The 16239-nt window shown below is 47.4% G+C and overlaps 1 protein-coding gene across 1 annotated transcript in view; it reads left to right on the forward strand.

Moving 5' to 3' along the window:
- Nucleotides 1-16239, forward strand: part of TECPR2 (tectonin beta-propeller repeat containing 2) — a 53421-nt gene that overhangs the window by 10868 nt on the left and 26314 nt on the right. Inside the window, exons 7-15 of the mRNA XM_040411168.1 lie at nucleotides 170-299; nucleotides 1435-1842; nucleotides 9339-10135; nucleotides 12236-12419; nucleotides 12621-12794; nucleotides 13266-13446; nucleotides 14304-14445; nucleotides 14575-14815; nucleotides 15949-16038. Coding sequence (XP_040267102.1) covers nucleotides 170-299; nucleotides 1435-1842; nucleotides 9339-10135; nucleotides 12236-12419; nucleotides 12621-12794; nucleotides 13266-13446; nucleotides 14304-14445; nucleotides 14575-14815; nucleotides 15949-16038 — 2347 coding nt within the window. The remainder of the gene's footprint in view (nucleotides 1-169; nucleotides 300-1434; nucleotides 1843-9338; nucleotides 10136-12235; nucleotides 12420-12620; nucleotides 12795-13265; nucleotides 13447-14303; nucleotides 14446-14574; nucleotides 14816-15948; nucleotides 16039-16239) is intronic.

Here is a 16239-nt window from a genome sequence, read left to right on the forward strand (position 1 = left end):
ATGGAAAGTTGCTTTAATTACGGATAATATCATAGCCCTTCAATAGACTGGATCTCATTCTTGGGAACCTCCCTCTGTAAACCAGAGCAAGTGCATGAGCACCCAGTGTATTCCTCTTATATGCCCATAGAAAGCCCAATAAAGTTGTCGCTTTGTGTGTTTTTTCCAGGCTGTGGTTGGAGGTCTTGAAAGTGCTGGGGATATCGTATCCGTCTCCTGTATCAACAATGAAATATTTTTCCTGAAAGGTGATCGGGAAATCATTAGAATCTCGGACATGCCTGAAGGAGCAATATCTGGTGAGCACACTACGTCCTCCTGCACATTATTAAGGGAGGTGCAGATTTCTAATGAGACCGTTTCAAGAACTCTGCTTGCTGTTAGGGATTGGAAACATAAAATGTTTTCCTTCTGTGGCTAGAAAATCCTTTAATGCAGTTGACAGTTCCTGCCACTGAGAATTTGCCTGATGCACAGAAGAGCGAAGTTGCATCCAGCGGTGGTCTAACACCCCCCAATCCTTAAGACTGGCACCGAGAGGGCATCTCATAGATGCCAAGTAGGCTCCGTTATTGTGAGAAGAAATAGAAGTGTCAGTGGTGGTCTGAGTGATGGCCTTGGCATAATAAAAAAAATTAAACCGCTTGGCTATCTCTACCCGTCCCATAGAGTTTGAATGGAGGGACAGCGCGCATGCTCTTCCTATGCTCCATTCAGACAGTGGGATCTCCATTATCGTGATCAGTTGTTGGGATCCAGCCTCCACAGATCAGTCACTTAAAGATAGGTTAAACTTTTTATTATGGCAATACCCATTTAAAGGGGTTGTCCCACAACAAAACTTCTGTAAGTGTTCTATGGCACTTCCGGAGATTGCAGACCACTGTACTCTGCCTTCTGTGGACAGTCCCATAGAGATGAATGAATCGGTAATGCTCATAAGTGACCACCACTCCATTCACATGGGGAGGGGGGGGGGGGGGGGACGCCTTTTACTTGTGATTGGTCAGTATTCTAGCAGTCCATCCTCCACACATCAGGCACTTATTCACTGTCCTGCGAATAGGGAATAAATATCTCATGGTAAAATCCCTTTATCAATTTGCTATTAAAGGGGGGTTTTCTATTCGCAGGATAGTGGATAACTAATAAGATGGGTGGGGTTTCTACCACTAGGAATCCTACCAAACACGAGATCTGTGGCAAGTTGTGAACGCACACTATGGCCCCATTTATCTCCCACAGCGCTTGGCTATTTCTGGGACTCCCATAGAGATGACAGGAGCTGCAGTTTGCTTTCCCAACCTGCTGCTCCATGCGTTTTCGGGGGGCGCTCCGAGGTCACTGGGGGGGGGGGGGGGGGGGGGGGGTCTCGCGAATCTATTGTTTTTCTCATAACCTTTTAATCTCGTGATTTGCATCTCTTTGTAACAGCCGTGCTACATAGCCCTTTTCGGATTCCAGCGAAACATACCTCACTGGAAAAAAAGGCCCAGAATGGCTCCATATCAAACATTGAAGAAGAGCAGGCCCCCCCTGGTCAGTCCCTGAGAACTGAGCGGATCCAGCTGTGTCCCCTGGAGCTGGAGGAAGGCGATGAAGAGCAAGCACTGGAGCCCAGAGTCAGAAGTGGTTCCCTCCCAGTGGTGCTTCCAGAACGGGGCCGCATCTCTACAGACAGCGGGTACAGCGTGAACGATGCCGATCAGAACTCGTCTGACAGCGGAGTCCGGGAGCGGCGCTCCTCCTCGCAGAGGTTCAGCATCATCAGCAATGAGGACTTCGACCAGGAACTGGTGGTGAAGTCCATAAAGGTGAAGAAGAAGAAAAAGAAGCGTCAAGGTAATCGCATGTCTGTATATGGGGCGGGTGAACTGTCTGCTCAGTGGGAATGGGTTAAGTGTTTATCAGGCAGCTGTGGCTTCTCTTATCTCCAGGTTAAAAGCCAGCCGTCCCCTGCACATAAGATTAGACTGCTGTTATCAACCTATGGATATCTATTGCCATTTTGTGTATGATCAAGGCTGGGAGGGTTTATTGCTGCCATTAATACAACACCGTTTACTAAAAACTCAACGTTCATAACCCAAAGGCCACAATGTTAGAAAAAATGCATACTGCAGGCTACCCTTTCCTGTACATGTTAAAGGGCATCTGTCAGCAGATTTGTCCCTATGACATCGGCTGACCTGTTACATGTGCGCTTGGCAGCTGAAGGCGTCTGTGTTGGTCCCATGTTCATATGTGCCCGCCATGCAGAGAAAAATTATGTTTTAATGTATTTAAATGAGCCTCTCGGAGCAATGGGGGCGTTGCCGTTACACCTAGAGGCTCTACTCTCTCTGCAACTGCCGCACCCCTGCTCTTTGACAGGGCCAGGTGAGATTACATATACACTGCCTGGCCCTGGCAATCGAAGTAGAGAGGGTTTGGCAGAGCAGAGTAACAGAAACGCCCCCGTTGCTCCTAGAAACTAATTTGCATATATTGAAACATAATTTTCTCGCCCATTTTCATTGGGGGACACAGAGACCGTGGGTATAGCTATGTCCTCTAGGAGGCGTTGACACTAGTAAAAGCTGTTAGCTCCTCCCCTGGCAGCTATACCCCCTCCAGCCTGGAGAGGGAGCTTCAGTTTTTTCTAGTGTCAATAGGAGGCAAGACCTCCCCGTTCTGCCGGGAAGCTCCAGAATATTTTTTATTTTAGTTTAATTTTTTTCCTTCTTTTTCAGATGGGAAAACAGTGGACGTCTCGCCTCCCTGTTCTCCCAGGGTCGAGTTGCGCCAGTGCCGGTCATCCGCACTGCTGCCTCCCCCACAGAAGACGAGGTGGACCAGGGCAGCCTCGCTCCCCTGCATCCCGCCAGCCAAGGGGTCACCTAGGTCCGCCAAAGAAGACCCTCCCGCCATACCAGACTCCTGCCACTCCGGTACCAGCTGCTGAGGAGGTGACCCTGCTGGAAAAAGGTACCTTATGGGCCCACTTAGGGAGGGTGAAGAGAAGAGGCGGAAGATAGGTGAGTATGTTAACCCCCTCCCTCCCCTTCCTATTAAAGGGTTCTACGAAAAAGGCTCCCTCTTTGGCCAGACAAGGGCTTCATTTATCACTAGCCCAGCTCCAACAGTCTTTCTTCCCTCCCCCTCTGTGACGTTTATATTCGGGCACATAAAGGGGTTAATGGCCAGCTCCCCGCAGGCGCTATTATATTACACAGCGGGCTCCGTGCGCACCGCTTTGGTCGGGTGTGGGGAACGGACGCAGAGTGCCTGCACTACTAACACTGACACAGGGGTCGTTTATAACTTCTGCTCCCCTGTGATATTCATCCCTGGAAGCGGGCGCCTAAGTGCGCAACGCTCCAGGAACCGAACGCCAGCTTGGCTCCGGACACCACTAATCTGGCAAATTCTTCCCGCCTTGCCTTCCCCTCCCCCTGTAGCTCGCAGAGCCCGCCCTCGGTCCTCAGGCAGTTAACCCTTCCTGGTCAGCCTTTTCCTGAAGCTGACACAGGGTTGGTTATATGGTTGCCATGCGCTGCCTGCGCAATCCAACGGTGTACATACGGACCTTCCCACTCACCCTCCGGGGTCGTTTGGTTGATAGGCACCACCTGCGCAATCCGACTGTGTACATCCGGACCTTCCCAATCACCCTCCGGGGTCAGTTTGGTTGATAAAGCTGCTGCCTGCGCAATCCAATGGTGGATCTCCGGATCTTTCCAATCACCCTCCTGGGTCGTTTATTGGGATATGCACCGCCGGCATAATCCAATGGTGGATCAGTGGTTCGATCTCTGCCGTGATTCCGGTGCGAGCTTCCAAGATGGCGTCCGAGGAGACGGCAGTACTTGTCGTATGCATTACCTCCTTCCTCAGGCGGAGTATTTGCACTACTACTGGATGCAGTACTCCCTTGGTTGTTACCTTCCTCTATTGGGGTCTAACCGCCCTAGCACGGTTTCAGTGCCGGCAGTAGGTGTTTCCCCTTTTATGAGGTGGGTGAACTGTTTTCCCACTGGGGACAGTACTTATGGTAGGCATTAGCCTCTTGCATAGGTGGCGCTATGGCAGTGTCCCTGGTTCAGTGTTTACTGTATGTATTACCCCTTTACGTAGGTGGGGTATGGATACGGGACTCTCCTTATGCCTTGCCCTTTCCGTACTCTCTACTTGGATTCAGTTCCTGCTAGATGCATTACTGCATCACCACCCTCATGATGGAGTATTTGCACTACCACTAGTGTAGTGCTTGCCATAAGCATTACCCCCTTTAAATGGTGGGATAATTGCAGCATTGCCCTTTCCACGACTGATCCACTACCGTGGGGAATGAGTACACATCTTGGATGTTGCACTTCAACTACGCCACGGTTATAGTTGTCTTGGCCTCTTTTACAAGTGGAGCGTAGCGAGTATCGATACACGCTGGTGCCCTGTATTCTTCTTCTAATGGTATTTCGGTGCCGCCAGGGATACTGTGGCTGTTTCCACGTTGTCTTGTCCTTGGTGCCGTTTTAGGGGAGGAGTATGGCAACCTCTCTCCAATATGGGTCTTCAACAATATGTAGTGCTTACACCATGGCACATAATGTTGTGATTTACGTTTCAGCAAGTCGAGTGTTACACTGACTCGATATTCCCTATCCACCATTTTTGATATGGGAAGTAGTGGTGCTGGCACCCTGGTTTAGCATTGCAGCGCGTTCTCCTCCGCTGATGCAGATTTTTGACGCTGATACTAGTGTTCGCAGTCGCTGCAGTGGGTCATTCCCTCAGGTAGGGGTTCTACCCTGACGTTGGCTTGGCGGTTGTTCCTGTCTAACGCCCTTCCCTGGTGAAGTATGGGTCCTGGAGTAGCCATTACATACTCTGGCTCCTCCTACACGGCTCCTCCGTCAGGTGACGAATTCTTCTATCGCTAGATTCGGTCCTGCCTCTTTAGGCGGAGTGTGGTACCGCCACTATCATCCGGTGGCTACTTCGGTGTAGTGCTAGTCTCAGATGGGGAATGGACTTCGCCTTGTCATTTTTTTCTTCCGATTTTCTTTTCCTTTTCTGGCTCAGGGTTCACGGCCACTCCGCAAACCTTGGTAGCTCCTACGTTACTACTTCCCCTCATCTATGTGGATGCAGGGTATTGGTTCTGTGTTTTTTTTTTTTTTCTTCCAAGTCCTGTTCCGGAACGACTGTTGGGCTGTGACGTTTTTTCCAACTCCTACCCGTATCTACAACTGCCTCTCAAGACTTGACTAGTGACTGCCATGTCAGTCCGATGTAGTCATGCCTTTTTACTGCACGTTCCGTGGCTAGACTACGAGACTCGCCACGCCAGGCTGAGCAAGGGTGCTGTCACGACTGTTGATGGAGTTTCGTTTCTGGAACGGAACACCCCTTTTCTTCCTCTTCAAGGCTTTTTTTTCTCTCGTCTTGGTCTGTTCGAAATTTCCTGTCAAGCAGTGTTGCTACTCCGTTAATACACGGTTGTTGACGGAACTCCACCGCCGGTGATTCTCATATCGTCTAGACTTTTACCTAGCCAATGTGTTGTTTCCTGGGCAAATGCGGTTCCTCCATACCGTCCTCCTTTACCGCCTTGGGATCTGACCTTAGTCCTTTCAGCGCTCCGGAATTCTCCCCTTGAACCCTTGCGGGAGACGGTTCTGGAGGGTGTTTTTTTCTTGTGGCTATCACATCCATCAGATGGGTGTCCGGGTTGGGGCGCTCTCTTGCAGAGAACCTTCTGGTTCTAACAGGGATAAGCGGTTCCCCGGCCCGTTCATTCCTTTCTCCGACGGTGGTCTCTGAGTTCCATTTCAATGAAGAAACTGTCCTTCCATCACTGTGTCTCTCCCCTTCACCCCCTAGGGAACGGGAGTTAGATCATTTGGACGTTGTCAGGGCTCTGACAATTTGTCAGCCTCCAGTTGTTTTTTTTTTATCATCACGGAGGGTCCTCGCAAGGCATTGGCGGCCTCCAGGGGGCAATTGCACATCTACATTTGCTTAAGCGTACTGCACCCGGGGCAGGGTCCCGCCCTTCTGTGTCACGGCTCACTCCACCAGAGCGGTGGCGCTCTTGGGCTCGGAGGATTCAAAGTTCAGCCGCGCTTTTGTGCAGGGCGGCTACTGTCCTCCTTGCGCACATTCACAAGGGTTTGCCAGATGCATGCTTATGCTTCGGCGGGCGCTGCCTTTGGACCACTTGGTCTTGCAGGCGGCAGTTCTTAGTTATCTGCAGGGGCGCTTACTCCATGGGTCTGTGGTTTTGCCTCCTTGTGGACTGCTCTAGGACGTCCCACGGTCTCTGTGTCCCCCAATGAATATGGGCGAGAAAACTAGATTTTTGTAAAACTTACCTGTAAAATCTCTTTCTCGCTCTTCATTGGGGGACACAGCACCCGCCCAGTATTGTTGTTCGGCCACAGTTGTGGCTGTTGCTGGTTAGAACCTGGTTCGGTTCTTGGCATTGTGGCTGTTCCATGTTTTTTCGTTGGTTTACTTGCTTCTCCTACTGCTTCTCACAAACTGAAGCTCTCTCTCCAGGCTGGAGGGGGTATAGCTGCCAGGGGGGGAGCTAACAGCTTTTACTAGTGTCAACGCCTCCTAGAGGACATAGCTATACCCACGGTCTCTGTGTCCCACAATGGAGAGCGAGAAAGAGATTTTACTGGTAAGTTTTGCAAAAACCTCGTTTTTCTCAGCAATGTGGACACATGAACATGGGACCAACACGGATTCCTTCAGCTGCCAAGTGCACATGTAACAGGTCAGCCGGTGTCTTTAATCCCTACCAACCCGACATTGCCCAGAATAACTTTCTCAAAATGACCTCTGTCGGGTGACTGGGGACGACCTATGGATACATTCGGCTTATGTCCTCTGTTCATAAGCCAGGTGTGTAGAAGAAGCATGATGTGATCAGTGCCTTATCCTCACACCAGTACCAGAGAGTGGCATTGGAAGGAATGCCAGGCCGGCCTCTTAATACATTTGGCGCATCTTCCAGCAGTCCATGCACCAGAAATTCAAAGTCCCTCCTGATATCCTACCCACTTTTTCTCTACTTTTGAAAAGTGAAAATTCACAGATTGTGGTGAGCATCATAATTTAAAAGAAAAATAGAACCGGAGGCAGCGCCTCATGTGTGTTACTGTTTTATATTAAATCACAGTATAGTCACAGTTGCGCTTACCATATAGAGTTGTGGGGAGTCACAACTACTTTGCTTCGCATTGCTGGTATTTACCCGTCCAGCGTGCGGGATGCCTGTACTGCTGCAAAGGTTCTTGCCCGTTCCACAGGAACTGTCGTCGGGATGGTGAAATCCGTGTGAACCTTTTTATAGACTCTGTGTACAGGAGACTTGATACCAAGTAAGTATTGGTGAAAAAAGGATTTGTTTTATTCCAAGTCGATGCATTTCAAGGGCGTACAGCCCTCTTCATCAGGACAATAATACTATAGAAATGGTTACAATATTGCTCTTCTCTTTTTTTTTTTTTTTTAACACAATGTTTTGGCGCGCAAACAGCCGGTACATGTTGGAGTGACAGCCGGTGCAGTACCGCCTGCTGTGCGCGTATGACGGGGGAATGAGAAGCGCTACTATATTTTGTTACAGGCTCATTCGGCTTATTGTGTTACAGGGTGTTTTGCTCCACACAACGTGTTACATTTATATCGCACATAGTCGGGCGCCCCGGGGAGCAGTTCCTCTGTGTATGCTCCAAGTCAAATATAGCCGTATGGTCGCCACTGTCCGCGGATACTTCCAGATATGCGTAATCTGAATGAATGAGCGTGTCCTCATATAACTGTTCCCAATTGGCTTATGGTGTTAGGGGGAGGCCATACCGCTGAGGAAACACGGACGGAGCCCCCTAATCACATTAAGGGCTCATTCAGACGGCCGTATGCTGTCCGCAAAAATACTGAATGCTATCCGTTTTTTTGCGGATCCGCAAAAAAAACGGATCTGCAAAAAAACGGATAGCATTCAGTATTTTTGCGGACCCATAGACTTCAATGGGGCCATGTCCTGATTTTCACGGACAAGTATAGGACATGTTTCATTTTTTTTGCGCAAAAAAAACGGATAGCATTCAGTATTTTTGCGGACAGCATACGGCCGTCTGAATGAGCCCTAACAGCGAGATAGAGGTAGAACCAGGTGGTTGTGTATGGGGACTGTCACTTTACATCATTCTTTACAATGTGACATCATTCTTTACAATGTGACATCATTCTTTACAATGTGACATCATTCTTTACAATGTGACATCATTCTTTACAATGTGACATCATTCTTTACAATGTGACATCATTCTTTACACTGTGACATCATTCTTTACACGGTGACATAGCGAGTGGTTCGTTCCTCATAGATTTGCTCTTTGACCTAAACTCATTTCAAATCAAACAATTGAATGTACCCAATATTTCTAAATAAGACCTCAAATTCATGGTTAAAGAACGGTCCCATTGAGATTGGTAGGATCGATGTAAAGTATCTCAGGATGGCAGGAGGTTACCATTAAAAAAAAACATGTAAAAATAGTAAAAATATATGCTTTGGTATGTATAATAAATAGTGCATGGAAATAAAATAATGATTAAAAAATTTGGGGGGGAAAATATGTATGGTACCCCTATTACTGTGTACAGGCTATGAGGGAAAGGGACTAAATATTTGCATGGCTACACAGCAGGGCATGATGGGAGTTGTAGTTTTACAACAGCTGGAGGGCCGCAGGTTGAGCATCCCTGTCCTAGAGGATGGCTTCACTAATCTCATTCAGACCGTGTGGTGCGAGAGCATCTAATTGGTACATCCAGTAAACACCTCTTTTTGTAGGTTGCTGAACCTATTGAATGTTTTTTTTTTGGTATATAATCAATTGGGGTGATTATTGGTGTTAAAAAAAGCAATATTGTAACCATTTCTATTGTATTGTCCTGATGAAGAGGGCTGTACGCCCTTGAAACGCGTTGACTTGGAATAAAATAAATCCTTTTGTTACCAATACCGCTCCTGTATACAGCGCCTATAAAAAGGTTCACATTAACGCTTCTTACTACACGTGCATCATAATTTGCCACTTTTTAAACGTCTCATCTGCCCCCTATTTCTACATTCTTGTGGACATTGAGAACCACAAATTCCAATGTCTCTATCACAATTTTTGCCCAACATATAAATTTACTAGAGTTAAAAAACTTTAAATATAGATTTTTATCATTAAGTTTGTACCCTAAAAAGAGGAAAATTATAAAAGAAGGAAATGGTAAATTATACAGTTTTTTTTACTCTTCTGTTTTTCTTCAATTTTGTCCTTCAGAAAACTGTTCCAGGAGTCACATCGGCTCTCTTGAGAGCACGCCGAGCGTAGACAGTCCTCTCTCTTTAAACTCTTACTTTTCCTCCACCACGATGGGCTTAACCAGTGGCAGTGCGGAGCATTTCAGCTCTCAGGAGAGTCTGGTCAGCGGCAAGTTTCACGGTGATGACAACACTTCAGGCGTCTTCAGTACAACCCACACTTCTGAATCTCCAGCTCCTGATATGGAGAGCGAGAGCAATTCCTACCATGGGGAAGAAGACAAAGACTCTAATGGAAGCATGAAGAATAGCGAAGCCACAGGGCCTGACGGAGTCTCCATCCCGTCATCTGACACTCGCACATTGCCTGTAAATCACTGCTCTGACCCGGCGGCAGCAGACGGACCAGGTGATGCTACCCAGAAATGTCCCACAGAGGAGACGCAGGATGTCACTAGCTCAGGACGGCAAAGTGTGGAGTTACAGGTGGGCTCACACTTGAGCAGTGACTCGACGGAGACTAAATCCCTCGACAGTAACAAGGATGAAATCTATGAAGAGCAAGAAGCGTCAAATGCCCAGTGCCATATACCCTCAAGTTCTATTGGGGAGAATGTCTGTCAAAATGCCTACTCTATACCTAAGGACAATTATAGACCTGACTACGAGCATTCCTTGGGGTCCAGTGATGATGAAGATATCTATGGTCACAGGATACCACACTCTTCCTCTGATGTCAGCGTGGGAGAGATGGTCGTATCCCAAGAGCTGTCACGTTCCATGCAGGAAGAAGGCAGTCTACTGAAATCGGAACAGGTAGGTGGGCATTATAGTATTTTTTGCTCTGACGCACCAGCCTATAGGATGCACCTAGGTTTTAGAGGAGGACAATAAGAAAAAATATTTTTCGTTAGACCTCAGATCAGGCCAGCAATAACTCCCCCCCCCTCCCTCCCCCCCCCCCAATTTTAATCAGACCTCGGCTCACAGCACCAATCAGACCCCACTGTTAGCAAGACCCTTAATCAGACCCCCAATGTTAATAAGACCTTAAATGAGCCCCCCATGCCAGAGAGCAAAAAAATATTATTTTTTTTTACCTCTCTTGGTCTGGCCGCCGCTGCTCCCAATCATGAACGTGCGCCCTTCTTCTTCCTGCCATGGCTGTGCTGTGACCCAACGTGCACAGCGTGAGATCAGAGTGCCAGCCAACAGCCGAGGACCAGGAAGCAGGGAGTATAGAGCCTACGGTACTAATGGAAGCGCTCATTAGTGTTCAGCCCATAAGATGCAGTGACATTCCACCCCCCCCCCCCCACTTTGGGGGAAAAACTGCGTTTTATCGGGCGAAAAATACGGTATATACAGTCAATATTTTTTTGGAACTGTCCAGATCGAGAATAAACTTTGTTGTATGGGTTTATCCCAAGATTACCACAGCCATGGCAGAAAGACCTGATGGGTGCAGGATTGTAGACTTCAGAGGAGAGCCCCGCATGCATATGGGGAGGGGTCCCGGGACCAACATACTCTTGATAGGTGAGAGATTTAAACAGGCATTTATGGAATACGCTTCTAAGTCCTCATGTACATAGTCATATTCTGAGTTGCATGGATCAGTAATGGGGCACCCATAGACTTCTGTGGGAACCTTATACCGCCATATACCTCTGGTTTCTTAGAGATTCCTACTACTCCATACATTTGCAATGCCTCATTCATTAAATTGCCCTCCACATAAAATTAAAGTTGTTCAATGCCTTTAAGGTGCTCTCGCCCTAAGGAGAGATGGTACCCCCCCTAACCCTGGCAGGCCTCAGCAAGCCAGTACTCTCTGCTCTGCACTGATGAGGGGCAATCGCCCCCAAACAGCTGTCTGCAGATGAGATGCTGGCTTATTTAATATCCAAGTCATGTCACAAGGCTTAGTTAAAGAGCTGAACATTGACTTCTAGGATAGCTGCCTGACATCAGGTGGCATTAGAGGCGGAGCTTGTTAAGAGCTCATTTGCATCCCTTCCCTCCCAGAATTCCAGAGGAGCGTGTACGGCCTATAAGTCTCCTCGCGCTGATTAAGGCGCTCTCTCCCTAAGGAGAGATAGTTACCCCCCCCCCCCTCCCCCTTTCATGTAGCCTGAAATGATACCATTAAAAATATACAAATTATCTGCAAACACAAGCCTTCATGTGGCTATGCTGATAGCAAAATAGTTATGCTAATTAGAAAGCAGCGAGGATTGAAAAGAAATGCCGCTTCCTTAAGGCCCCAAAAAGTCGCTGCCTTAAAGGGATTTTCAATATTTTAAAGTCAACCTTGCTTCTGGATTATTATCTGCAGCAATATGAGTAGTAGTGCACAAAAGGAGTCCAGATTGACATTTGTTTTCCTACTGACCCTCGTTTCCCACTGTCGGTGCTCAAAGCTGTGCTGAAATCCGCCGTCTGACACAATGGAGAGCGTTCATGTGCACAGCAGTCCAGATAGGCACCTCTCTAAACGCCGACAGGGGGCAGTGGGAAAATGAAATACAGAGATCTGGACTTCTTAGGTGCAGTACTACTCGTGTATTACTGTAGGTAATAGTCCACGATCCTGGCGACTCCCATTAATACCAGTATCCGATTGGCCAGGGTCAGATACTCCGCACCCCCCACCAATCAGCTATTTGAGATGGTGAACAGGAGCAACATCGCAGTAACCATTGTAATGTAGATCCAGTGCCTACTTCCAGAGAAACAGCTGATCGGCAGGGTATCAAAATACCGGAGAACCCCTTTAAGTGGGTGTTTAGTCATTTCATCCTGAAGGCGGTGATTTTGATTTTAAGTTTTCGTTATTGCCTCAGTCCCCTCCTCAAAGTGATTTTCCTCCATTTTTATCTATTGTATAACCTATTTCTGTGGCCTCTTTTTTAGCTGGCGGAGAGCTGGATGGTTTACTCAGGACCCGCTAGTGGCATCCTAAGCTTAGTCGTGTCTGAGAAGTACGTCTGGTGTCTGGACTACAAGGGGTCCCTGTACTGCAGTTCTCTGCCCGGAGCCGGCCTGCGATGGCAGAGGTTTGAAGACTCTGTCCAGCAGGTGGCAGTGTCGCCTTCAGGTTGGTCCATCCCCACTGTCTGCATTACACTTAGAACGAAGATAATTAATAATGCCAATGTAATCCGAGTGCGGGTTTCACGCCTGCAGTAAAAAATGTCTGTCTGCATTGCATGAATAGCAGTTGCCTAACATATGACAAGTATTTGTCATATATTGGGCAAGCAGTTTGATAACATTGCGCAATCATTTCTGCGCGTAGGAAACCTGCTGTGGAAGATCGAGCAGAAGACGGACAAGGCCTTCGCTTGTGGGAAAGTGACCATTAAAGGGAAAAGACACTGGTACGAGGCGCTCCCTCAGGCCTCATTTGTAGCTCTGAGTGACGACACTGCCTGGATTATCAGAACGAATGGAGACTTGTACATACAGACAGGTATATAGGTACTTTCTGCTGTATTATCTGTGATGATGGTGCTGGTCTCCATCATGTCAACGCTATTGTATTACTTAAATACTACTGCGGTCATTTATTCAGACCGGCGTTAATAACCCTGCTCTAAGGCGTGATGCGCCTAAGTTATGCAGAAGCACCGGCCTCGACATAACTTAGCCGCATCCACTGCCGGCATACAACCGCCTTAAATCTACGCCAACTTCCTTGCTGGCTCTACACCAAAAACTAGCATCGAAAATTAAAAATGAGACGGTCCTGCCAGCCCGCCGCCTTCTCCTCCCACGCTATGCCCCTCTTTTTTTTTTTACCTTAGAACTGGTGTACGTGGCGTAGAAGGGGAATAAGTCTCAAATCACCTTTGAGACAAAATTTGCGCCAAATATGCACCAAAAAGCGGCGTAGATTTGGTCATAAATGACCCTCTACGTGTTTTTTTTATTTTTATACCAGGTCTCAGTGTGGATCGCCCGTGTGCCAGAGCCGTTAAAGTTGACTGCCCGTGCCCATTGTCTCAGATCACAGCCAGAAATAACGTGGTGTGGGCCCTCACTGAACAGCATGGCCTCCTGTACAGGGAAGGAGTTAGCAGCTTCTCTCCGGAGGGTGAAGTCTGGCAGTGCGACCTCATCAGGTAATGCTGCACACTACCGCTTAGACCTCATGAGCACGACCGCGTTTTGTGGTCCGCTAAACACTGATCCCGACTGCCTGCATGCCGCCATTTTATTTATTTTTTATTCCTGTAGAAATGTCCTATCCTTGTCCTTTTGCGCCCCCATGGAAATGAATAGGTCCACATTCAATCTGCCAAAAAATGCAATACAGAGCAAAAATACAGTTGTGTGCATCAGACCTAGTTATAAATTGAATTGCATAGGTAATAATTTGTGTTAAAATATAAAAACTTATAAGAACAGAGGTTAACGTGCACCATTTGAGGGGGGGGGGGGGGGGGGGTCCCTACATCCCGACATCCCGATGTCCCTACCAACCTCTTTTTAGAGCTCCTGCTGTCTATTAGGAGCAGGTCAGGTGCATTTCAGGACCCTGAGATGATGGGAACAACCTTATAACCTCTTCTTCAATCATCTTTTATGTGGCCTGCATAGAATTAAGGCAATGACTCTGCCTCTGTTGGATCTATTTGGTCCCAAAATGTGCAAAAAGTGTCATTTTTGGCCCCAGCACTCTGGTCCTTAAAGGGCTTGTCCCATCTCTAGGACCCTCTTATCTTAAACGGGGCACCAGCTCACGGTCAAAGTGGCCACGTTTGTGTGTCTCTCCCTATTCACTTCTAGGAGTCCAAAAATAGCTGAGTAATTGTGTTTGGCTATTTTTGAATTAAACGGAGAGAGCCACATAAGTGGGGCCACGTCTCCATTTTCAGTGTCTCGAGTTGTGAAGTGTGCGTCCCGCCTCCGCTGCTTAATATGTATTCTATTCCTTCACTTCCAGTATACCTGGTAAATCCTCCTTTTACAATTCCAGTGAGAGACAAGCCCTGGAACCAGTCTGCGTGACGTTGGGGGATCAAGAGACCGTCTGGACATTGGACTCCAACGGCAACTTGTGGTTCAGAACTGGAGTCTCCTCCAAAAAGCCTCAAGGAGAAGATGACCATTGGTGGCAAGTAGGCACTTTGGCTTTTCTAATCTTTAAGCTTTATGATGGTAGAAGTTGATTTCATAATATTCAGCTGCCATGGGAGCAGAATTTTCCTTTTACAACTAATGCCCTATTTTAATTTGTGCTATTACAGGTCAGCATCACAGACTACGTCGTCTTTGATCACTACACCCTGTTCCAAACCTTAATCCAGGCCACGCAGACGGTGGCCACAGTAGCCCAAGCGCCTGTAGAAAAAGTGGCTGATAAGCTTCGCATGACATTCTGGTCACAGCAGTCCCAGTGCCAGCCCAGTTTACTGGGGGTCAACAGCAGCGGCGTATGGATCACTTCAGGCAAAAATGAGTTTCACGTAGCAAAGGGGAACCTTGTAGGTGAGTGTCCTTTGACCTAACGGCTCTGTCGTGCACGGTGCGTTAGGACTGCTAAGCCACCATGCACTGTAGATAATTGATCGTCCAGCAGACAGCTCTGTCTTCTTATTTGTACAAGCTTGATTCGGCTCGGCGCTTCGGTGATTTCAGTTTGGAGAGGATTGAGCATGTTGAAATCCATCTGCTCCATCCATAGTTCCCTCAACATCTGCTATTGGGGGAGAAGCAGGACACCCGTATACACATTAGATGAGCAGCCCGTCCTGCAGAAATCTGCAAGTCTGGCCAGCATTCATCTAATAGGTATGGCCAACTTTTTATTAAAGGATAAACCCATGATTGAGCATGACCACTCAGAGAGCTTATAATTGTCTGAGCGTGCAGGTGAGATATCAGACGGAGAAATAAATGCTGTGCTCCTGAAGCCTCGGCATCACTATAAGAACTTCCTCTGGACATTAATGAATCTGTCACCAGTGACCTCCCTATCAGACTGTTTTCAGACACTTAGCTATAGATCTCCAGGTTAAAACGCTGTTTTTCTTTTGTTGATCGGAGGCTCCGTTCCCGCCTTATGAAACTTTTTTCCTAATATGAACATTAAGCCTTTGGCGCAATGAGAGCATCACCATTTGTCTTGTTGCACCCAAGCTCCACTCCTATCTGTGGCTAGCCTGTCAATCAAAGTAGGGAGGGAGGGGCTGGCCACAGAAAGGAGTGGAACTTGGGTGCAACAAGAGCAATGGTGATGCCCTCATTGCACCCAAGGGTCTCATTTGCACATTAAGAAGAAGTATCGTAAGTATCGTAGATTCTCTTTAAAAGGATTTTTCAGTATGATCTGCTAGAAATGTCTGATCAGCAGGATTGACAGATGTGTGGCTAGCAAAGTGAGAATGGCCACCCCCACCACTGACCAGATTTGTGGAGGTCTCAGTGGTCTGTGTGCCATGAGAGCTGTTCATGCAAAAACCCCATTAAGCAGACCATACATCCAGTAAATGCTGATTGTAAGTATTCTATAATATGATGTAATAAAGCTCGTTCATATGGATTTTATACACTTCCAGCTGAGGTGTGGGACAAGGCTAGTGATCTTTATAATCCTTTTTTTTTTTTGTTTTGTTTTTCAGGCACATATTGGAATCACATAGTACCACGAGGTACGGCATCCACCACTAAATGGATAAATGTTTTCTCTTCTGCTTCCCCAAGCGGAGAAGGTAAGCAGAAGACATTGGCAGGAATATCCTTTTATGGCTGTACAACTATGATGATAAACCTTTTTAATATGAGGGGTTAAAGGGGTATTCCCATCTTATAAAGTGCATGTCGCTAGGACTGCTCTTTGGGACCCCACCGATCCTGAGAATGAAGCTCTCTAAATAGGAGCCCTGCTGCGCAGGAAATAGATAAGACGACTG

The sequence above is a fragment of the Bufo bufo genome, chromosome 11 (assembly GCF_905171765.1).
Source record: "Bufo bufo chromosome 11, aBufBuf1.1, whole genome shotgun sequence".
Taxonomy (NCBI): domain Eukaryota; kingdom Metazoa; phylum Chordata; class Amphibia; order Anura; family Bufonidae; genus Bufo; species Bufo bufo.